Here is a 25,261-nt window from a genome sequence, read left to right as displayed (position 1 = left end):
GAGCTTGTATACAAACCATATAGCTACCTGTAACTACTGTGTAAAATTTCATAAAAATATGTTAAATAAGAGAGAAGTTACTAATTTTGTCTAATTGCTCCCCCCTATAAGGGGTAGTTCCCCTCAGAGCAACGTATACAAAACATATATGCTACCCGTAACTACTGTGTAAAATTTCATAAAAGTACGTTAGATAGGAGAAAAGTTACTAATTTTGTCTAATTGCGCCCTCTATAAGGAGTAGTTCCTCTTAGACCTACGTAATCAGAGCTTGTATATAAAACATATATGCTATCTGTAACTACTGTGTAAAATTTCATAAAAGACTGTTAGATAGGAGAAAAGTTACTAATTTTGTCTAATTGCGCCCTCTATAAGGAGTAGTTCCTCTTAGACCTACGTAATCAGAGCTTGTATATAAAACATATATGCTATCTGTAACTACTGTGTAAAATTTCATAAAAGACTGTTAGATAGGAGAAAAGTTACTAATTTTGTCTAATTGCGCCCCCATATAAGGGGTAGCTCCCCTTATGCCAACGTAATGAGAGCTTGTATATGGAGAAGATCAGTTAGGTCAAGAAGAGAAAAGATAAGGAATACAACAATAAGCAGATAATGAATGTAGAGAAAGATACAGTAGAAGTTATAAATGAAAAAAAAGATTACAATGGTATGGACATGTTAAAAGAAGATGGAAGATGGAAGAATACCAAAGGAAATCATGTGATGGAAACCAGAAGGAAAGAATAAGAAAGGAAGATCTAATGAAAATTGGACGGGCGGAGTAAGAAGAAATATGCAACTGAAAGGACTGCAACTTTAAGATATTTGAGATAAGGAACAATGGAGGAAAAAATTAAATGATCAAGATGACTATTTCATTACATTTTCGGCCAATGAAGTGTAATGAAATTTTGAATTCCAACCAATCACAGTCATACATCGCGATAATTTCTGCAGCTCGATTTATCGCTATCAATTTATCGCATGATCGTTCTTTTGTTTAGTCAGTGTTGCCAACTGTTTCCACGTAAATCGATGAGCATGAATGAATTGTACTAAATATAATTATGCGAAATCCTACTTCCACATCTACATCTTCTAATTCCATGTCCATTGTATCTAAAGAAAATGACACTCCTTCATAACAATTGTTCATTTAATTAATGTATTATCAGGTTATTTGAAAAATACTATAAAATTTTTAAATTAAATTATTATTTCAGCAGATAATGTAAACGTATTTCTGTTATAATAAGAAGAGAAAGGCGCAGTACATGTAATTAACATTTTTAAACCTGTATTTCGCTTTTCTCAATTGGCATTACTGAATAACATTCAATTTCTTTATTGCAGTAATCGTTATTAATCTGTTTCAACTTCAAAATATCTGAATAGGTGAAATATTCATAAATATACAATTATTAACATTTTGTGAGCGAATTTTAGGGATATATTATTTACATTTTTATTTTATTCACGAAATAGCCCTAATAAATCTCCACTTTCTTTACTCATCCTGTAATTTCATGCACATATAATCAGCATATAATAATAATAATAATAATAATAATAATAATAATAATAATAATAATAATAATAATTCGTATAATACGCTTATTGGAATGCATTCTTATTTAGCACATATATTTGTATTATAATACGTAACTACAACTGTTTTCGTAAATGCTGTAACCAGCAAGTCACAGCTGCAGCAGAATATTATGCAACTCTGTGTGTCATTCTTGTTCGTAGTAGGCTATGTGCAGTATTTATGCAATGGTGCAACGTACAGTTCTGTACCTCTCCTCGCGACCATTGCATTAATGTAAAAGTCAACAGAGTCTAACTTCAGCTCGACTGAGGTTTGTTCGATATGACGGCTGTTTTCATCCGGACACACAATTCCCTCTCCCGACCCCCACTCTTCTCACTGACGGCGTGGAACATGGGGAAGATCGTTATAAAAAATGACAAGTGTGTGCGAAGACAAATTTTAGTGTTGCATCGATGGACGAGGCTGTCTTTTAACTAGCATATCAAAGCGATTTTTGCTGCGATTTTGTGCGTGTGTCTGTCTGCGTGCCTGCCTCTATGTCTGACGTGCCAACGAGCCGATGAGAGAAAAGGCATACGGAGAACTCCCACACCTTGGAGTAAAACGACGTGGTAATTATGGCAAGGATCGTTATTTGTTGACAGAATTATGGAGCATTCCGTAACCTAGTGTTCTTTGAGAGATACGCGAAGAAATATGTGGTGAAAAAATGCTGTAAAAATTCGAGAGAGACGATTGAGGGAAACATATGTTTTAATACTACCATCTTCAGAAACTATAAGTTTTTTATAGCTTCCTGTATTCTGCATTATTTAGTCGGGTAGGGGATGTTTATTTATTAATGGCTGTTGCTCGAATAATAAATTTTGGTAGATATAATTATATTTATTATTTGAAGTTATTGAAAGGAAGATTTGAAACAGAAATGATTTTTTTTCTTATGTAGACTATGTCCTTTGTACCGTAAGTAATGTCATTAATTTCAGGGGGTTATTCTTTGAGACATTAAAAATAGTTTAATGCAGTTTTGCTTGTTTTTGCTTCCCTTTCGAGATAAAAATTGTTTTATATGAAACATTTCATAGCATGTTTCGGGAAAGCCATTGATTGAATTCCCAATATGCTCACTCAGTCTAAGAGAGTAGTGTATTATGGTAATAAATGATAGAAAGATAGTTTTGTCCTTAAAATGTGCAGAAATTTGGTTTGAACAAATGTAACTTTTCTTTCTGAAAAGGATTTTTACAATGTATAGGCCTATAGAGTGGATGGCAACCTCTGCACCAAAATGAAACTAGTAATAGATCATGAGGAGAGGTTTGAAAAGTCTAAATTTGTCTGGACTGTCCTACCACATCCGCCGTATAGTTCGGATTTATAGCCGTTTGTCTTCCATCTCTTTGAGCCCATGAAAGATGGACTACGTGGAGAAGGATGCTGTCATTACAGCCGTAATAAAGTGGCTTGCCTCTTCTGGTTCAGATTTTTACGAACGCGGCATATAGGCTTTCGTTCATTGCTGGAAAAGGTGCATAACGAGTGGTGGTGACTGTGTGTAGGCTATGTAGCTGAAATCTTGCTTTATTTAACTTGTTATTATGCTCTCTGTATCTGTTGTAGTTTCCGTGAAAATAAATAGGAGGCATTACTTTCGAAACGACGCTCGTATTATTGCTGGCATCAGATGTTACTTACGGATTGTAGAAAAGCTAAAGGATAGGTCTAACATCTATGAAGAATCTTAACAAATTGGTCAGAAAATGGGTTTTAACGAAAAGATTATGAAATGCCTAGCAGTATTTAAAACGAATGGTGAAAGTCATGGGCCTATATGGGCCAGTAAACTTAACTGGAGAGTGGGGAATAAGGTAAAGCAGCAAGTTATATTACTTACAAAAATGTGGACATTATAAGCTGTATTAAAGCAAAATAGCTAAAATGAGCAGGACATTAGTAAGATCTGAGGATCAATTACCCAATAGAAAAGAAATTACCTCAAAAGTTGAAGTCAAATGATACAAAGGAGGCCAAAACTCCGATGGAAAGATGGGGTAATTAAAAGCACAAAACAAAACTTCTAGGGAGGGAAGGAATTAGGAGCATTGGCCTGAATAAAGAAGCCTGGTAGGTACTTCAAAAGATTATAGAAATTACTAGGCATGTGTAATGTATATATAGGAGAAAGTTATATAATAATAATAATAATAATAATAATAATAATAATAATAATTTTTATTTATTTATATTTATTTAATGTGCTGTACAACAGCCAGTGGCCAATTACAGTTCAGCACAAATATAACAAAAACATAAAACAAAAATAATTATTACACATAAATATAATTACAATTAATTAGAATAATGAAGATGAATGGATAACTAAGAATACTATGAGACAATGATAATTGAGTATAATGCCTAAAAGAATACATAAATGATAAATCGTTGCCAAGAGCAAACTAAGTCTATACATTGAAGGGATCGAATTCGCAGCTATGCATGTTGGCATTTTTAATGCATCTGGAGACTGGTGAAAGAAATTTCGAATTTCTAATATAGAAAAGTTTGTGGGCTCTCATATCTTTTGTTGGAATACGTAAGGTAATATTGTTTAAGAAAGAGTCACAGGATATATCACCTTTGAGGACTTTACAAAAGAACAGAAAATCTAGCTCATGGCGTTTAGCATATAGATTTTGACAATTAAAATTAGAGTCGGGCAGACTGCCTCATATTATCGCCCGTTCTCGGTTGCGTAATCACCTCAGTCTCGCCCAGTGCGCGAGTACCTAACGTAGCCAAATGACTCATTGATAGAGAACACGAGATTCTCTTGCTCCCGAGATTACCGATACTAGATCACTCCCGACAGTCTCGCAGGTCTAGGCGGGACTGTAGTACTGATAAGCAAGCAATATCGCTCGGGCCGCGCTCCTATAGGAAGCATGGGCTTATACACTTCCCGGTTCTTTAAATATATATCATGTCGTAGCTCCTATAATACTTAATCAATCGCGCTGTAATTTTTTGGATTGATAGGTCAATGTCTAAGGAAAGCATAGAAAAACAAATCGAACTGAAAATCTTTTTTGGAAAGTGAAAAAAAAAATATATTAACTTCGATGGAGATTGATCTGTTCAGACTTCACCGCTGGTAAGCGGCAAACTTTTTTGTTTTTCACGTTAGATGGGGGGTCAAAGCGAGAGAAATGTTGAGAAAGGATGGAAATTACTTTCAAAAGTGATGGCAACTCAAAATTTTTACTGGTTCTCGAATAACGGCGAGTTAACCTGTTAGCTCGGGACTCATGACTCAAACGTTTGTTCCGTGAAATTTGTACGGAACCCTTCAACGCTTGAAAACTCGTTATTGTACGGATGGTATTAAATGTTATTTTAATACCGGTAGTTGAAAATGAGGCTATATAGTCCAAGATGGTTTACACTTTACAGTAATTAGGCTATCTTTTATAACAACTAAATAAAAAAATAGTTTGTAACACAATGATATGAAACATGAAAATATTAAAAGCTGGTTCACAAACCGAGAACGGAAACGGCAACGAGAACTAGAACGGAAATATTGTTAAAATAAATGTATTTAAAGGTAAGCATTCACAATTAACTATTCTGAATGCTCACATTTAAATACTGTACATTTATTTAAACATTATTTCCGTTCTCGTTTCCGTTCCCGGTTTATTGTGAACCAGCCTATAATATAGAAAACTAGGCCTACACTTTCTATTGGTGTGCACGTTATAAATTATTGTTACAGAACAATCATTATTGTATTCTAGCCATGTTACAATATAAAATTATATAGGCCTATATGGTTTATAATAATTATCCTATATGTTATAGGAACGAGAATAACAAATTAAGAATTAATCAGATTTCTAATACTTGTACCGGTACCTAATGATAACTTACAAGACAGTAATAAATAATAACCATCATAATAATCCTGATAATCATAATCTTAATCATCCTAATGATTACAATAATGATGATGATGATAACAGTAATACTAATAATAATGATATGATAATAATAATAATAATAATAATAATAATAATAATAATAATAATAATCGCTGTAGAGTAACGGTTAGCACACCTGACTGTGAAACGATCGGCTTCCTGTTCGAATCTTTGTTGGGACAAGTTAAGACTAATTCACAATAAACCGAGAACGGAAACGATAACGATAACGGAAATATTGTTAAAATAAATACATTTAAATGTGAGCATTCACATTTAACTTTCACGTTCCCGTTTCCGGGCTCCGGCAATCTTCTCGTTAATTGTGAATGTTCACATTTAAATACATTTATTTTAACATTATTTCTCGTTGTCGTTTCCGTTCCCGGTTTATTGTGAACCAGCCTTTACCTGGCTGAGGTTTCTCGCCTCAACCCATTGAGAGCAAATGCTGGATAACTTTCGGCGCTGGACCCTGGACTCATTTCGCTGGCATTATCATCTCATTCAGACGCTGGATAGCTATAGCAGTTGATAAAGCGTCGTAAAGTAACTAGGTAATTTAATAATAATAATAATAATAATAATAATAATAATAATAATAACCCTCTTTTATTCTCTGTTGTTATGATAAAGCAAATATAAATGACACTCAGGAAGAAACGCAGAATAAATATGGGGGGGGGGAATGCCTGTTATTATTCGTTTGAGAAGCTTTTGTCATCCAGCCTGCTCTCAAAAAACTAGAAAGTTACAATTTATAAAACAGTTATATTACCGATTGTTCTGTATGGTTGTGAAATTTGGACTCTCACTTTGAGGAACAAGTCAAGGGTGTTCGAGAATAAGATTCTTAGGAAGATATTTGGGGCTAAGAGGGATGGAGAATGGTGGAAGTTGCACAACGTAGAACTGCACACATTGTACTCTTCACCTGACGTAATTAGGAATATTAAATTCAGAGGTTTGAAATGGGCAGAACATCTAGCATGTATGGGCGAATCCAGAACTGGATATAGAGTGTTAGTTGGATGGCCGGAGAGAAAGGACGTTTGGAGAGGCAGAGACGTAGATGGGAAGCTAATATAAAAATGGATATGATGGTAGAGACTGAATTAATCTTGCTCAGGATAGAGACCGATGGCGGGCTTATGTGAGAGCTGCAATGAACCTCCGGGTTCCTTAAAACGCATTTGTATTTTAAGTAATTATGATCAATTTGTGAAAGGATCTACTCTATTTCGTAATTCTGTCCTTCCCCTTGCAAAAGTGTTTCCATTTCACATTCAGCATTTTATCAGTTGGAAAACAAAAATATCTTTTGTCAGAATCTTTGGTCCTTTATAATAATATAAATAAGTATTATTTTATTTCGTCCTTACGCAGCGCAATAATTACCCATGCTGATGAAGATGCCCTTGCATAACAACGAAACATCCAGATGTGAACGCGCAATATAATAATAATAATACAGTCGTGTGATATCCATTACTATAGCGTATACAAAACACTATCGAAAGATTAAATATGGAATGTCAACAAAATGCTGATAGCGAGAAAGTATATCATAGCTCCAACCATAACTTATTGTTTTAGACTAGCTTAGGATTAGGTAACGGCTGAAAGTGCTGCATTATTTTGTTTCTCCGGAAAGGCAATAAATAGTTCATTAAAATAGTGTGACTTCTGTAAGAATGTCGACAATCATAATGTGCTGTATTATTTATTGCATACTACACTGCTGTGCCTTCTTAAATTACTTTATGAACATTAATATTTCAGAAAGAGTCACGAATTGCAGTGATGAGCGGCAATTAAGCCGGCAGTCAGTGTACGCATTTCATAACGATAAGTCGGCCGTGCGATAACAGGCCGGGACCCGGTATTCCTCGTTCCCGAGAGTGCCAATCTCGAGAATACGATTCTCGGAACTGGCGTTATCGGCCAGCTAGTCTCGCCTACGAGACGAGCGGGAGTAAGAGGCTGTTTGCCCGACTCTAATTAAAATATTCACATTTTCTCTCATAACTATACCCGGAATTAATGAGCAGAAATCTGAATGAACATAAGGATATAAATTTTCTTTGTATATTTTCTAATTTAGCCGAGTCCGTAGTTGTAATCGAGTTCCAAACTACGGATGCATATTCGAGTTTCGATCGCACCAATGTATAGTATAGCATTAAAAGAGAATCGGGCGTGGAAAAAGAATAAGTTATTGACCGTATTATTCCTAGCATTCTGATTGCGTGATTGTAAATGTAATCAACGTGACTATGAAAATACAATTTACTGTCAAAGAATATTCCCAAATCTTTTACGCAATCCGTTCTGTTAATTAGTACATTATTTAGATAATAATTAAATTTCAGTGAAGAAGTTTTTCTGGAAAAGGTTATTACATTAGTTTCGGATACGTTAATTTTCATACCATTTTCTTCCGACCATTTAGCGACTGAATTAATGTCACATTGAAGTGATTGACAGTCAGTACTACTTTTGATTGTACGAAAAATTTTTAAATCGTCTGCAAATAATAAACAGTCAGAACTTATTCTTTTACATATATCATCTATGAATATAATAAATAGGAGAGGTCCTAAAGTAGATCCCTGCGGGACTCCGCAATTTATATTATAAGAATAAGAGTGTATATTAAACAGTCTTACACATGAAACTCTATTACTTAAATAATTATCGAACCACTTTACGTAGCTTACAGAAAGGCCAATATTTCCTAACTTATGAAGAAGGATATAGTGCGGAACTACATCAAAAGCTTTGCTGAAATCAAAATATATTGAATCAGTTTGTCCCTGCGTTTCAATTATTGGTACAATTTGATTTAGATATGTGACCAGATTAGTGACAGTGGATTTAGTTTTAGTAAATCCATGTTGTGAAGAATTGAGCTTGTTTTTCACATAAAACGATATATGTCTGTGAATAATGGTTTCAAAAATTTTTGAAAAGTTATTTAGGATCGAGATAGGTCTGTAGTTTCTGACATCATTTCTTTTTCCGTTTTTAAATATAGGAATAATTGCAGCTTGTTTCCATAGTGAGGGAAATTCACCATTTTTCAAACTAATATTAAATATGTGGGCTAAAAGAGGAATAAATATATTAGAGCATCCTTTAATTATAAAATTTGGAATACCGTCAGTGCCAGTTGTTTTTGTTGGTTTCAGTTTTTTAATTGCTTTACACACGTCATCATGTGTTACTTTAGGTATAGGTAATGAGTCTGTTATATTCGTAATAATGTTTTCATATGTATGGCTGTGTTTAGTCTGAACAGATTTGAAGTGATCAGCAAAAGCATTGACAATGTCTAATTGATCTGTGATGTGTTTATCGTTAAGAATTAATTCAGAGGGATAATTATCTGTCTTCCGAAATGATTCAACATATTTCCAAAACTTTTTTGGTTCCGTTTTAAGATTTTCATTAATATTTTGAAGCCATGATAATTTATCCGATTTAATTTTAGATTTCACAAGTTTTCTATAGTAGGAAAATGCTTGATAATAAAATTCAGTTTTGAATTTTTTATATTTTTTATGTGCATGGTCTTTCTTTCTAATAAGTTTACGTAAGGTGTTGGAAAACCATTGTGGATAACTAGACCTTTTGACTCGAGTGACAGGAACTGCCTGGGATATGACACTATTAACTACTGAACATAGTGAGCTAGCTGCATCGTTAACATCGACAGCATGGTAAACACAGGACCAATCGTAATTATATAGACTCCAATATAAATTCAAGTAATCACCTTGAGAATAATTTGGGAAAGAATTTTGTTGATTCTGGGGAGAAAAATTTAGTGTGACTTCAAGAGTTATTGTTAAGGGAGGATGATAGTCTTCCTGCAAGACTAGCGAGTGAGTGGCCAGATTGACCTCAGTCTCGGTTAAATTTGTAAATACAAGATCAAGTAAGTTTTTGTTATTAACTATTGAATTTACTTGTTTCAATCCAAGAAAGCAAGAAGATGAAAATAACTCTTGAGCCTTAATTTTGGAGTAGTAATGGATGTTATTAGCACAACAACCAGATGACCAATTCATACCAGGAGTATTAAAATCGCCGAGAAAAACTACTCTATTATTGTGTGTATCGAGATGATTTTCAAGAAAATTTAGATAAGATTTTAGAAACTTTGGATCAGTATCAGGTGGAAAGTAATGATTACCAATTAACAAATTGAATCCGTCTTCCATAGGAATCTGAAACCATACACACTCGCTAGTGAATTCTAAGTCATGTCTCCGGTATACTACAGGTATTTGATTGTTGACAGCTATTAAGACACCACCACCACGGGTTTTATCGGTATCCTCAAATTTTCTATCACCACGAAAAATGGTATAATAATTAGGGAATAAATTATTATACTCAACAAGCTCTTGAAGCCATGTTTCTGTCAAACAGATAATAGTGTCAGCATTACTAACAACATTTCCGAAAAATTCATCAATTTTAGAGTTTAATCCTCTGACGTTTTGATAATATATTTCAAGATGATTGCTTGAACTATACATTGTATATCAATGGTAAAACTAAGAGGCATTCCCGTTGGATCCCTCAGGTTCTCTAGCAGTAGAAGCATAGTGTTGCTCCGGTTTCAATTTACCATAGAAAGGTGCGATAAGACACCCGACTGGCTAGACACCAGTGTTGTTAATTAAGTGGAAATCTTTTTCCTCAACCGAGATATGGAAAGAGGAATAAGTTTCATATTTTGTCTTTAATTTGGTTACTACCAGAGAACTTAGCGTAAGTTGGTTCTTTAGAGAATCCTCAATACTTTTACCATTAACTTTCGGACTGAATCTAGATACAAAAAGAGATTTCATTTTAGCCCTAACTGGAACTGTTTCCAGCGCACTAGATGTTAACACACCCTGAGTGACTTTACGAACTTTGCGCATTTTTCCAACAACTTGAAATTCCTCACCGTCAATAGGAGGTGAAGGGGATCCGACCTCATTAGCCGTAATAATAATAATAATAATAATAATAATAATAATAATAATAATAATAATAATAATAATAATAATAAGAAGAATAATAATGATAATAAAATAGTGTTACATAAAAATGTTCAGAAGAGAAAAGTATTGCTCGAATTGCTATTTTCGACAATCATTTAAAATGGAACCAACACATTAATTACCTTTGTAATAAATTACGTAAAATAATATATTATTTTGTTTTATTGAGGACTTACTTGTCAATAAGTTTATTACGCACAATATACTTAACTTTTTTCAATTGGTAATTATGTATGGAATTGTAAGATGGATTAGCTTATTTAAATCCAATTTTAATTCACTTTATTTATTACAAAAGAAAATAATTAAAATATGTCTTCATAAACCTATTGATTTCCATGTCAAAAATTGTTTTTAGACTTTAATGTTCTTAAAATAAGACAGATTTATTATATTGTATTAATAAAATTCAGACATAAAAATCGAAATAATTTTGAATTGTATTCTCATAGTTATGAAACAAAAGGTATGAATTCTTTAAGATTGTTTGAACCAAAATGCAACACTGCTACAGTATTTAATCATAGTAGTAATTTAGGCCCAAGAATATGTAACAAATTTATATTTAAATATCCTAATCTTCTCAATTCTAATAGTTCTAGTATTAAATTTAAAAAGTTATGTATGGATTTTATAAAAATTGGAAAATTGTAAATTTAAATTTATATATTCTTATTGCGTAGTAGACATAACACAAATTGTATTATATACTTCTTAATTTCAATTCAGGAATCCGCCCCTGAGCACGAGTTCTACTCTTTGAGGGGCGAGCTAAAGTTTTTCTGTTTATATTATATTTTTGTTATAATTATTATAAAAATAAATAAATAAATAAATAATCATACTGAGTAGACCACGAAAAACATTTTACCCGCACTAGTGTCTACTGTAGCCTGCATATCAGTGTTTTGGGACGTAAAAAATGCAAGTCATGACAGATGCAAGATAATCTACATTGCTTAACATTATTGAGCACATAGGCGGAACTCAACATGGGATCTGTATTACGTCCAACTGAGTCATTGTAACAAAAAGGAAGGAAGCGTCGTTTTCACGCGTCTCATAAGGGTAGATGGATGTACTTAATCATTCATTCCAGTCGCCAAACTTATCGCTACAGGACAGGTAACCATTTCTCACAAAATCCCCACTTGTGTAAGTAATTTCATACACCACTATCAAAAACGCTTGTTGGTACTGTGGTAGGCCGATATAACATTTCGATCTTTGTCTCTCTTCATTTTTCAAGTGATTTTCTCAACGAGTTAGAAAGAGAAATATATAGAGTGGTCATTGCGCCGCCATGTTTGAAGAAAATTGAACGACCGTCCGCCATGAATTTATGCGCCCAAAACAAAGTGGGCGTGGCAATGCAATCGCCGGCTGTCAAAATTTCGTTTGCATAAATCAGTTAAACTGAAGTGGGAAAAACCTAGTATTTCGTCAAATACGTGCTAGGAACTTAATCTAAACTTATGTACGCTAAATTTAAAACACTTGAGCTATTCCTAGAAGGAATGCTTAAAAGAATAACATAAGAAAAATTGTCATATAATATGACAAGAAGTCCTAGCAAATATACTGAAGAAAATGTTAATAGTATGATTCGGATGATTTTATTAAATTGTTTTCCTAGTCTCTACACGTTGCAAAACTACTTATTATACCATAAGATATAGAATGAAAGTAGGCCCTAACTGTAGTAAACAACCTTTACCTCCAAGCTTGTAACGTGGGTAAAACATGACCAAACACGCTTTCAGTTTTTTTTTTGTTTTTTGTTTTTTGTTTTTTTTTTGTTACAGTAAAGTATAATATTATCGAAATGTGAACGTGAGACCGACAGCAGCTGGTCTATCTGACCCTTTCAAGGGCTGTGGCACCGCAGATAATTATTAGTGTATAATTGAGCACCCACGTACAGTAATGGGGTAAGTAGTTACGAAATATATTCATACTTACCCCATTATTGCACGTGGGTGCTCAATTATGTTCTTTCATGTCTTTACAATCAAAATACTAACAACAATTCGATCTACCCCAGAGTTTTGCGTTATTTTGGAGGCTAGTGTCGAAATATAATTTTAATATTTGATTGCTATTACTGGGTTTGAAATGGAATTGTAGCGGTTTTATCCGTATTTAGTTTAACTTTATTACTAGTGAACCATTTATTTGATTAATCGTTTGTCTTCGAAATAGGCCTACTTTTTATAAGCTACAGCTCATCGTCTTCTTCTATAAGCAGTAAGGACAGAAGGAGCAGAAATAAAGAATGCCGGTGTCGAAATACAATTTTAATATTATATTGCTATTTGTTTTTCACTGGGTCTGAAACAGAATTGCAGTGGTTTTATCCGTATTTAGTTTAAGTACATTACCAGTGAACCGTTTATTTTGTTTATGCCGGGCGTTGTTACACATTTATGCATGAAAAAAATGCTGCTAATTAACAAAACTATGGACTTAAGTTCATAAAATTTACATGAAATATGATATATCAGTTGTATTTTTCCTTTTGACATTGCAGTTATATACAGCACACACAACAGGCATGTTTTTTCTTCGTTTTTTTGTAGTTCTTACCTCCGTTATACAACATTGTAAGCAGACGAATTTTTACAAATAATGTGGGCGCTTACTTCAGATCTGCCGTGTTTCGCGGTGGCACCGCAAAGAGCACTGTACAGGACAACATGGCCACTCTATAGTCTTCTCTTTCTAACTCGTTGGATTTTCTTCCTTGATATTATCGATGATGTGCAATAGGGGTGTCGACAGTGGATGAACTACTGCCATCTGGTGAGAAAAGCACACACTACTGGGAACAAACTACGGATCATTTATCCCACATAAAATTCCGATAATAATGTGAAAGTAATTTACACATGAAATATGTTTTCGAGCTCTAATTAGATTCCCAGCGGAAAATTGGAGATCTATAAAATAAATTTACAGTATAAACCAAGATATGACGTCGTGTATGTAGAATTATATATAATAGACTATATACGAGCATATATTATACTCTTTTAGTGGAAATACTTTATTATTATTCAGAACACTAAATATATTTTTTTTTTATAGTTATTCAGTTTTATTAACTTACGTGAAGTACGAGTGTTTCATATGGAATGAAACATAACTTTACAGTAAATCTTGTTTTTATGAATTTGTTGTGTACGGTACAGTTTATTTTGGGACTGATTTCCTCCGAGTATTTCGATTTCTTTTATTGTTCTCAGTCCTCTTATGTTGAAAGACGGGAAGCAAGTCGTATACTTGGGAAGGAAAAACTCAATGAAGTAGAAACAAATAGTAAGAATAAAAACATTAGAGATTTATATAAGGGCATAAATAAGTTTAAGAAAGGATATCAGGGAAGGGTAAGCGTGATCAAGAATGATAATGGTGACTTGCTTGCAAACTCTCATTCCATAGAGCCATTTATACCCAAACCCGCACTTTCTGAAGTGAAAATTGAGACAGAAAAGCTGAGAAAAAAGTACAAGTCTCCAGATATCGATCAAATTACAGCAAAATTAATACAATTATAGTGAAATCTATAAGCTCGTACTTGTTATCTGGGAAGAGAAAATTGTATCAGAACAGTGAAAGAAGTCCATAATTATACCTATATTTAAGAATGGGGGAAAGACTAGCTGTAGTAACTTTCAAGGAATATCACTTTTATTGACATCGTACAGAACTTTGTCCAATATTCTTTTGAGAAAATTAACTCCATAATATGTAGATGAAATTATTGGATATCATCAAAGTGGTGTTAGGCGTAATAGATCGACTATTGATAACATTTTTTGTATTCGACAGATATTGGAGAAAAAATGGGAATATGAGGGCACAGTACATAGTTATTCATAGGTTTAAAAAAAGCATATGACTCAGTTAAGAGAGAAGTTTTATATAGGCCTAATATTCTTATTAAATTTTATATTCCTAAGAAACTAGTTCGATTAATTAAAATGTGTCTCAGTGAAACATACAGCAGAATCCATATAGGCCAATTTCTGTCAGGTGTTAGGAGAAAATACACAAACGATTAAGGAAAACACGGGAATTTTACTTGAAGCAAGTAAAGAGATAGGTTTGGAAGTAAACCCCGAAAAAAAAGTAATATGATTATGTCTCGTGGTCAGAACATAGGCCTAATACGAAATGGAAATATAAAAATTGGAAATTTATCCTTTGAAAAGATGGAAAAATTCAAATACCTTGGTGCAACAGTAACAGATATAAATGACACTCGGGAGGAAATTAAACGCAGAATTAATATGTGAAATGCATGCAATTATTCAGTTAAGAAGCTTTTGTCATCCAGTCTGCTCTTAAAAAAGCTGAAAGTTAGAATTTATAAAATAGTTATATTACCGGTTGTTCTGTATGGTTGTGAAACTTGGACTCTCACTTTGAGAGAGAACAGAGGTTAAAGGTGTTCGAGAATATCTGAGGCTAAGAGGGATGAAGTTACAGGAGAATGGAGAAAGTTACACAACGCAGAACTGCACGCATTATATTCTTCACCTAACATAATTAGGAACATTAAATCCAGACGTTTGAGATGGGCAGGGCATGTAGCACGTATGGGTGGATCCAGAAATGTTTGTCCCAAACCCCACACTATAAAGTTGACGATGTTGGCGTGTTATTTAAACAACAAAAACTCATTTCTTTTTTAGTCATTCTGTATATTATTATTTTATTGAAACGTTTGTTTACAGGTCGAACCTACAATGACTTGAATCAGTATCCAGTATTTCCGTGGGTTCTTACCAATTACGAAACTAAAGAACTGGACCTCAGCTTACCCAGCAATTATCGAGATCTTTCAAAGGTAAGTCCATTTAAATACGTAAAAGTTATTGAATTAAATATTACGCGTCTGTAGATTTAAATATTTCACCGATTCTAAAGAAACTAATAAAATCATAACTGCCTTATATTCTTTATATTAGTTTTCACATTCTCTTTTTATGAAACTGACAGTGTGGATCAGTTCACTGATTGTTGAAATCTAAGCATAATGCGAAGTATATGTAGGCGCCCTATTAAAATTCCACATTATTGTCTTTAAAATGATTTAAAGGAATGCATTTAACTTTGAATATTTTTAAATATATTTTTTGTCTAACAAATTGAAACTGTGGCACAAAAGTAAAGAACAAAAAGCTGAACCAAAAACAATAAACAGTTTAAATTAGTAATACAATAATAACATAAATAATTATGTTATACGTAACAAAAAATATTTGTTCGTAAGTAAATAATTTAATGTATACTGTATTAAACCGAAATTTTGTTTTTATTTTTCCCATAGTTTTCCCAGGAATAGTCTATATAATGTGTTCTCTGTCTTTTGCTAAGGATTTCTATTGTGTCAGAGTTTATCTTTTTGGTTGTTACATTATTATTTTGTTCTCTTAGTCTATATAATGTGTTCTCTGTCTTTTGCTAAGGATTTCCATTGTGTCAGAGTTTATCTTTTGGTTGTTACATTATTTATTCTCTTAGTCTGTGTAATGTGTTCTCAGTCCTTTGCTAAGGACTTCTATTGTGTCAGAGTTTATCTTTTGGTTGTTACATTATTTAATCTCTTAGGGTGCTGTTCATAGACATTTCGCTAGCCCGCGCTACGAGCGTGCTAAACTAGCCCCGGCTATCGACTGGTTACTTGTACGGGATTCATATCATTTCATCTCGCTAACACTGGTTTATGAATACGAAAAACGTTAGTTCGCTGATCATCCGCGGGAACCCCGCGCTAAGAATGTCTATGAATACGGCCCTTAGTCTTTATAATGTGTTCTCTGTCTTTTGCTAAGGACCTCCAATTATAACCCAGAAGTTTTGAACCTTTATTTTTATCTTTCTACCTGACAAAATATATATTGAGAAAGTATGCGTCATCTTGTGATAATGTTTATTTTAATTCCCTTCCAGCCAATCGGCGCACTGAACCCAAGTCGACGAGCATATTTTGAGGAGCGCTACAATAGCTGGGAACACGACAGTATTCCACCCTTCCATTATGGAACCCACTACTCTACGGCAGCTTTTGTTCTCAACTGGTTGATACGTGTGGTAAGTCCAAGTTGATTTATATTTTGTCGTCTTACACTGTTGATGGAAACGTCTAGGAAATATCCGAATCCCTTTCACGTCACCGCATTAACCAGTGTAAAACATTTTGTATGTCCCTACCAGTGGCGTGCGATTCAGTTTTATGTGAGGGAAGCAATAATATAAAGTTTTATATGTAAAGTACAAATCTGATAGCAGCCAATTCACTTAAATATATTTGAAGACCAAAGCAATTCTCTCTTTAGCAGCAAAATCATCAGCCTATTTTATTTACAGCCCTACATCTTGGCCCTGTGGGAAATGGCGATATGAGAACATTTCCTGTGAGATTCTTTTGTCATTAGTTACCAATGCCTCAGTTTAAAAAATATTAATGTATACATAAATAATCTCAGTTCTATCGCGTGTCATATTTTCGACATAATCACACTCAATAAGTTTCTGCTTACATCTGGGCAAATTCTTTTGTGCGAGATCGTGCGTATTTGCTTGGTTTCCGCACAAAACCAATCCGCGGTAAGTCTAAAATTCCACATTCAGTATTCCCAACCTAACACACATAACAATTTCCCACTTCTTACCGCTTAAGTGACATTGATTTTACTGCTTTAGGCTTTTAACATATTATTTTTAGAGACGTTCAATATAGTAATAATTATAAATTGGAAACTTACCACTGCAATTTCACCTAAATTGCACTGTTAATTATTGTTTTTAAATATTTGCAAAAATTAAGTAAACTCTACAACTCCACTAAAGTTACTGGATTCGTGATGCAAGTAACATTAAGGAAGCCGTGAAAAAATGAACAAGATTCCAGATGCCGATGTTATTACTGCAATGTTATGTAAATAATATTGTTAAAATATTAAAATGAAAAATAAATCATTACATAACCTTACCGTTTGTTTTTTAAGTTCGCATTTATAGACTGGGGGGAAAAAAAGACAGACGTATATCACGGCCTGCTGGAGTATAGTAAACACAGAAAACATTTTAAAGCAACAATGTTGAAGATAGATATTTTTGTTTTACAAATTTTCCGTCATTGAACAGAAACCAAGATGGAGATTTCATTGCAACTAATTAGAAATTCCTCTTTCAAGTATGTAATAAACGATCTCCGCACAAAATAATGTACGATACACGAGCGGTATGTTTTCTTTCAATTCTCGGAAATTAAAAAAGCTCAACTACGTTTCGCTTTTTCAAACTTTTCCTCGAACATGAAAACTTCAACATACCGCTCTTGTAACGCATATTACTATTTCACGCTACAGTAACCCAAATAATACATTCTTTGCGTAAACATGAAGTATACGTGACTCAGAAATACGTATATTTTTCTTGTAAGCACGACACAGGTATGTTTTGTTATCGGAACATACATCGCAAATTTCTTGGACAACATTATATTTCCGAAAGGAATTATCGGATGAAGCATTGGGCTGAAAATTGTCTCTCTAGTTATTAAGTACATCGGATTCTTTTAAGATGCATGAAGTTAGAACTGTTATAGGCCTATGTAGTGCTTAAATACTTTACAGTATCACTGATGTTCATATGAATGTATTTCAGGAGCCAATGACCACCATGTTTCTTGCTCTGCAAGGCGGGAAGTTTGACCATCCCAACAGGCTTTTCTCTTCTGTTGCCTTATCATGGAAGAACTGTCAGCGTGATACGTCTGATGTGAAGGTATGACACAATTATGCAATATACGTAACTATATTAAACAATAATGCTCTTGAAAATAAGCCACACCTCCATATTATCAGTAAGCCTACAAAATGGCATATATTATTATAACTGATATATGTGGCAATACAAGAAGTTCTTTCCCTTCATTCTCTTTCCCTCTCCTCTTCCACTTTTTTTTATTTATTTTTATTATTACGTTTTGCAATGTCCTAGGACATCTTCCTGCACCGATTTTCAGGATTCTATAGCCTTTCTTCATTCTTTTCTGTTCTCCCATGCGCTGTCTTCCAATCCCCTTTCTCTCTCTGTTATAATTATTCCTTCTGTCCATGTTAGTTTTGGTCTTCCCCTCTTCCTTTTTTCCCCATGGGAATCCATTCATACTACTTCTTCGGCATTCTATCTTCTGTCATTCTCTTCATATGGCCAAACCATCTTAATTGTTTTGTTTCAATATAGTCTACAAGCGATCGTTGCACTTTCATTTTTTCTCTTAGAACAGTACCTAATCCTAATTTTGTCCTTCCTTGATACTCTTGCACAGGGTGCGAATTAAGATTTCTGATGAGGGGGGATAGAATCCTAGATAGAGAACACCATACATAAAATTATTATCCTCATTCGATATGGTTCAACGCTTGGTCGCACTGAGTTGCTTGTCTTGCATCTTGATCATAATAATAATTATAGCCTTGAGCAGGCTTAAGAGAGAATATGTGTAATTCCTAAGTTACCGGTATTGATTGTTGTCAGCTTGACGGTGATAATACATCAATAGCCTTTTATTTTCTTTGCTTACTTTAAACTTTATAAAGTATACTCGTATTAAAACAATAAAATTATAGTTTGTGAGGGGGGGATAGAAGTTATCCCTGGCAGGGATGTTAATATGAATTTATGAGAGGGGGATAACTTTCCAACAGGGGGAGAAATACCCTCCCCCTCCGTTAATTCGCACCCTGCTCTTGCAGATTTCCGTCAGAAATTCATCTCTGTACAATGTAGTTTTGCTGCTGACCTTGACTTCAAATGCCATGTTTCTGAACCATATGATATTGTGCATTCCACTTCTTTTCTCTTTACTATTTTCTTCGGAATCTCCATTTTCTTCTTCTTTCTCCTTCTCATATTCTCGATATGTTCAGTATTACCTATTGTTTCTTCATTTCCTCTGTTTTTCTTTCCTCTCCTTCTATTTATTTTTCCATTACAGTCTTCCATCGCGCCTTTTCCAATCTATTTATTCTTCTTTGATTCTTCTCTCTTTCCCTATCCTTTTCTACCTTCTCTTTTTCTTCATCTCTTCTTGCTCCTTCAGTTTCAACTTTTTCTATTCCTTATCTTTTTACTCTTATTCCTTTACATCCCCCTCATTTCGCTTTCATCAATCTTGTTTTACTCTCTTTTCACCTTTACTTCTTCTGGCGAAGAAAGAATATTGGAGGTTCTTGAGAAATAACCATTTCCTCTACCACAGCATATCGATTCCAACATACCGTACTTCATTATCTCCAGAGGCTAGAGTAATTCTAACCACTTCAATGCTTCCTTCCCGCTCCCACATTGAACTTCGTTGTCTGTTCAGAGGACAATGTAATTTTAGTGGGAATTATAGAAAAGATTGAGCGTGTACTTTTGTGAGTAGGCCTAATATAGGCACATTTCATCACTATTTACATGTGTTTCGCCTAGAATCATGTATTGTCTGTTGGCAGGAACTGATTCCTGAGTTCTTCTTCCTACCGGAGATGCTGGTGAATGCAAATCGGTATCGCCTGGGTCAGCAGGAAGATGGAACAGCTGTTGGAGACGTCGAACTTCCACCCTGGGCTTCATCTCCTGAGGAATTTGTTCGAATCAATCGTATGGTATGTGAAGTGTTTCAAGAATACTGTTCTCTGTCATTAGAACTAAGCTAGCAAATGCATGTTGCATTTGGCCTATTTCATATTTCGTTTCAAATACAGCACGAAAATAATTAAAAAGTATCGAGAACCAAAGCTAAAGCATAGGTTTTCTATGCTGGTAACTTGGGTTCGAATCCCGGCGGATCCAAGTGGAATTCGTGGTGCCTGATGGTAAGCCTTCATGGGGTACTCCTCTACCGATATTCCACTATTGCTCTATTAAACACCATCATTATCATGTAGTGGTATGTAGATCGCCTCCTATGGTACACTGAGGACAATGCTATGACAGAAAAAGATCTACAGTTACGGTGCATCACTCCTAGAAGGGACGCTTGGGTGAATGATGTTAAGTCAATCAGTACACACCATTAAATTAAATAAAAATCATCGTGACTTTCTTCTTTGTAGATTGTATCATAATGGAATAGCACTCTCTTGTGGTTAGAGTTAGAAAGAGAGTGATTTATTTATTATTATTATTATTATTATTATTATTATTATTATTATTATTATTATTATTTGGAATAGCACTCTCTTGTGGTTCGAGTTAGAAAGAGAGTGATTTATTTATTTATTTATTATTATTATTATTCCACACCTGTGGAGTAATGGTCAGCGTGTCTGGCCGCAAAACCAGGTGGCCCGGGTTCGAATCCCGGTCGGGGCAAGTTACCTGGTTGAGGTTTTTTCCTGGGTTTTCCCTCAACCCAATACGAGCAAATGCTGGGTAACTTTCGGTGCTGGACCCCGGACTCATTTCACCGGCATTATCACCTTCATTTCATTCAGACGCTAAATAACCTAGATGTTGATACAGCGTCGTAAAATAACCCATTATTATTATTATTATTATTATTATTATTATTATTATTATTATCAGGGAACGGATTTATATGGACTAAAAATATATGAAATATGTAAATATATATGTAGTTATTTTTACCAAAATATGGAATTAAATATGGATTTTTACCAAAATATGGAATTAAATATGGACTTAAAATTATAAAAAAATGACTATGTACGTTAAATATTGGTACATTTTAATCAAACTAAACAAAAAATATAATGGACGTACCTTATCTTCCAATGTAGTTTCAACAAAACACAATTTTTATTGTCTGTTACCATAACAATAGGTTACAAACATTTCTTTCAAGTGCTGAAAAGTGAATCTTCTTCTATTGTCTCTGAGGATAGATTTATACTGACTAAAAGAGCGTTCGACGTCACAAGAAGTAACTGGTACATAATTCAATTTCACAATGTCTGCTGGGGATAAGTCCAAGTTAATCTTCACTGTTGATTCACCACTCATCACAGCAACAACCTTTTGTAGTTCTTCATATCCAGGGTTTTTTGAAAGTACAGTGTCCACCTTAGCTCTTACTGCATCTGCAACTTTACCTCTACCACGATTCAGTTGTTCCACAGTACTATTTATAATTTCAAAACTTTCAGATAGTGAAAGGTGCCTATTTTGGAGACTTTTGAGCGTTTTTATGATGCATGAAAATGTATGCTGAATGTGAGCTAAGTCATTCTTCACACTTATGTCACAGGTAACTGTTTTCGCAGTATCAATTGAGACTGCATCTTCAGAGTCCAATGCAAGGAGAACATTGTTAATAGAGTCTATATGTTCGGCATAATATTCAACTGCTTCTAGCCATGTACCCCATCTAGTTAAAATTGGCTTTGGTGGCAATGGAATTTCAGGGTACATTTCTTTCAACACGTTAACTCTACTGGGAGCTTTGAGAAATACTTTTTTCACTGATGAAATCAACAAATCTACTTTAGGGAAATTGTCTCTGACCACTTCTGCCACACGATGAAATGCATGCGCCACACAAGTAAAATGAGTCAATTTAGGATATACAACAGATAATGCTTGTCCAGCTTTGACCATATAAGGGGCAGCATCGCTAATAAAGAATAACACATTATCGTACATAATACCCTTTGGCCACAGGATACCCATAGCTTCGTTGAACAGTTTAACTATAGTTTTGTTATTGCACTTTTCTAGAACATCACAATGTAAAAGAATTCGTTCAGAATATTGTTCACTTAACAAACCGATAACTACATTACCAACAAGTCTACCTTCTTTGTCGGGAGTCTCATCAATGGAAACCCAAATTGAACTATCTTTAATTTCATCTCTTATCTTCTGTATTGTCTCATCGTAGATGGATGGAGCATACGTCTTCCTAAGTGTTGACTCATCCGGGATTGTATGTTGAGTATATTTTTCAAGGAATTCCCTGAAGACCTTATTCTTTAGTTTGTAGAGAGGAATATCAGCAGAGATGAGAGAACGGCACAGGTCGATGTTAAACTCAGATCTTACATTCGATGTTGTTGGTTGTGTTAAAAACAATTGTCTCTGCTTGGAATTTAGTTGTTTGTTGGCCTGATGTTTACTAGTTGTAATGTGTTGTTGCACCAGGAACTTTTGTGTAGATGATACTGCACACTGACACAAATTACAAAATAATATTTTATTGTCAGTTGATAAACCATCTTCTTTAAATTCTGAAATGTAACTTGTTAGTTTTGATTTTAAATTGACTGAATGACGTACTTTTGGCATATTTACCGTCTTTATAGTATGATTTACAAAACTGAACCTATGTGTACTCTGACTGGCATTTAACTGTTGAGCTGCACAACTGAAGTCTGTTAAAAATTTTAAATTAAATTAATACAGTTTTGTAACTTACTTTCCCATTGTTGATAGGACTGCTAATTTTCAAATAACTCTGATGTTAAAGGGATTACTGAACATGTGTTTAAATCTCTATTGTTGAAATGTATTTTTAAAAGTTAATGGAATTTTGTTTTGTTTTATTGTTAAACCTAATATAATATGGACTGTTTTATATGAAATATGGAAAATATATGGAAATTAACGAAAATATGTACTAAACTCTAAAATATGGAAAAATATGGAAAATAAAAGTAGGATTTTTCAACCCTACACATTGTGAAACATAAAGATAATGCAAAATATAAATTATATTAGCTTTATAAGTAAATATGTATTTACATATAAATCCTTTCCCTGATTATTATTATTATTATTATTATTATTATTATTATTATTATTATTATTACATTTTGTATTACTCGAAAATGGTTCGGATGCAACAACTATTGTACTGTTAACAATTACTTCTTTCGTGTTGCAAGTATTCTAAGTAAGCAACAAAAAAAAAAAAGGAGAGAGAGAGAGAGGATAACTTACGTGAAAGAGCATGGCAGAATACTAATGTGATCAAAACATATGATTGTCTATAAACCTCTTATCACATTAATAGTTTAATGCGTGTGACGAGCCAGTGTCACGAGAATGAGATAAGCACACGTATTTTCTTAGACACAAAAAATGACCGATATCCTGTAGTGTGAGTCTAAGTCCACTTCAGGCAGCGCTTGGTTCACACAACTAGAGAAAGAATGTTTAATTTACTCCTTGATTATATCTTTGTTGTAGAATACTTATAACCAGAGATTTGTAATAAAAATGGCTAAATATGTACATGCATATGGGATAAACATTTTCAAAATATGGACAAAAATTTTATAAAATTAATGTAAAGAATATCTGTATTGTATCAGATTTTCATACTTATAAAAGATCTTTCATACTTACATGATTACAACTTACGATCTGATGGCATTTTAACTGCTTAACACTCCAAATGAACAAATATATAAACCACACTGAAGACGCACTCTAAGCTCATGCACGACTATTGATGGTTCGTGAACTACTCATATAGAGCAGAACATGTTACTCTTAAAACAAAATCCCTCTATCAATGGTAAATGAACTTGACCAGGCGACAATCGTAGATTGATTATTGTTAGTTACAATTGTTGCATTAACTCGCAATACGCAGGAAGAGCATTTGACTATTCTCGTTATACAAAGTAAGAGTTTCACATTTAATAAATATGAATTTATTTGTAATTAATTACATATTTTAAGGAGCCGGGCTCTCGTCAGAGGGTCGCAACTTCAAATCCCCAGAATACCAGAATCTAGCTTTGAAATACTGATGCTAGTAAATTAAATTTTAAATATAATTTTCTGACAAGAATAACTTTGAAACCATAAAATATGGAACATATTTAAAATAAAATGTTAAATTATGTCAAGATATGTGAGTTTTCCTCAATTATGTAAAAATATTCACTATACTCGGAAATATGGACAAAATATGAAAAAATAAAATATATTTTAAATTACTCCAAATATCTTAACTTGCAAACATATGGAAAGTCCACTGTAAAAAGGGGGAATATCGAATATATTGCATTTTGCAGGAAATGCAATTTAAACTTTGACATTCCCACTCTTTGTGTGGTATACCAATTCATCAACACTATGTAGATCTGGAACTGTCATCGTAATTGCAGTCCAACAAAGTGTATTACATTCTACTCCCTAAATATTGGAGTGCAAGAGGTCAAATGACTTTATTGTCAAACGCCTGGCATTAGAAAACAACAACAACATATTCTACTCCCTTTGATCTATAGTACTGAACCTTCATCTCATTTTTCACAAATTTACGACATTCACCCTTTTTGCAGTGGACTCTTCATATGACAAAATTTTAACTGTAGGTAATGAAAAAACAAATAAGCATTTACATACACAGAAATCCCAGCCCTGCTTATAACACTTGATCTATAAATAGACAGAAAAAACAACAAACAAACAAAATAAAAGAAAAACAGAGCGGAGTCTTGCATAGAAATTCGTTCATGTGTAAACCTAAGCAAGCTCTCATGAAATCAACCGAAGCTTTTGAAGGGGACTTAACATATGGCAACTGGTAATTTTTTTTTCGGAAATGATACCGTACAGAAACAAAATTTATTCGTTTTTCATTTTGTAGAAAAAAAAATTACACTGTTTTTTTTTTTTTT

General features: G+C 33.7%; 1 protein-coding gene across 7 annotated transcripts in view; it reads left to right on the top strand.

Moving 5' to 3' along the window:
* rg (A kinase anchor protein rugose) overlaps positions 1-25,261 on the top strand; it is an 809,394-nt gene that overhangs the window by 764,893 nt on the left and 19,240 nt on the right. For all 7 annotated transcript variants that reach the window (XM_069830427.1, XM_069830419.1, XM_069830410.1 and 4 more), the window contains 4 exons: positions 15,344-15,456; positions 16,563-16,703; positions 18,282-18,401; positions 20,120-20,272. In XM_069830427.1, coding sequence (XP_069686528.1) covers positions 15,344-15,456; positions 16,563-16,703; positions 18,282-18,401; positions 20,120-20,272 — 527 coding nt within the window. The remainder of the gene's footprint in view (positions 1-15,343; positions 15,457-16,562; positions 16,704-18,281; positions 18,402-20,119; positions 20,273-25,261) is intronic.

This window comes from Periplaneta americana, chromosome 1 (assembly GCF_040183065.1).
Source record: "Periplaneta americana isolate PAMFEO1 chromosome 1, P.americana_PAMFEO1_priV1, whole genome shotgun sequence".
NCBI lineage: Eukaryota > Metazoa > Arthropoda > Insecta > Blattodea > Blattidae > Periplaneta > Periplaneta americana.
The sequence above is the reverse complement of the archived record's forward strand: the minus strand, read 5'-3'. Positions and strand labels throughout refer to the sequence as shown.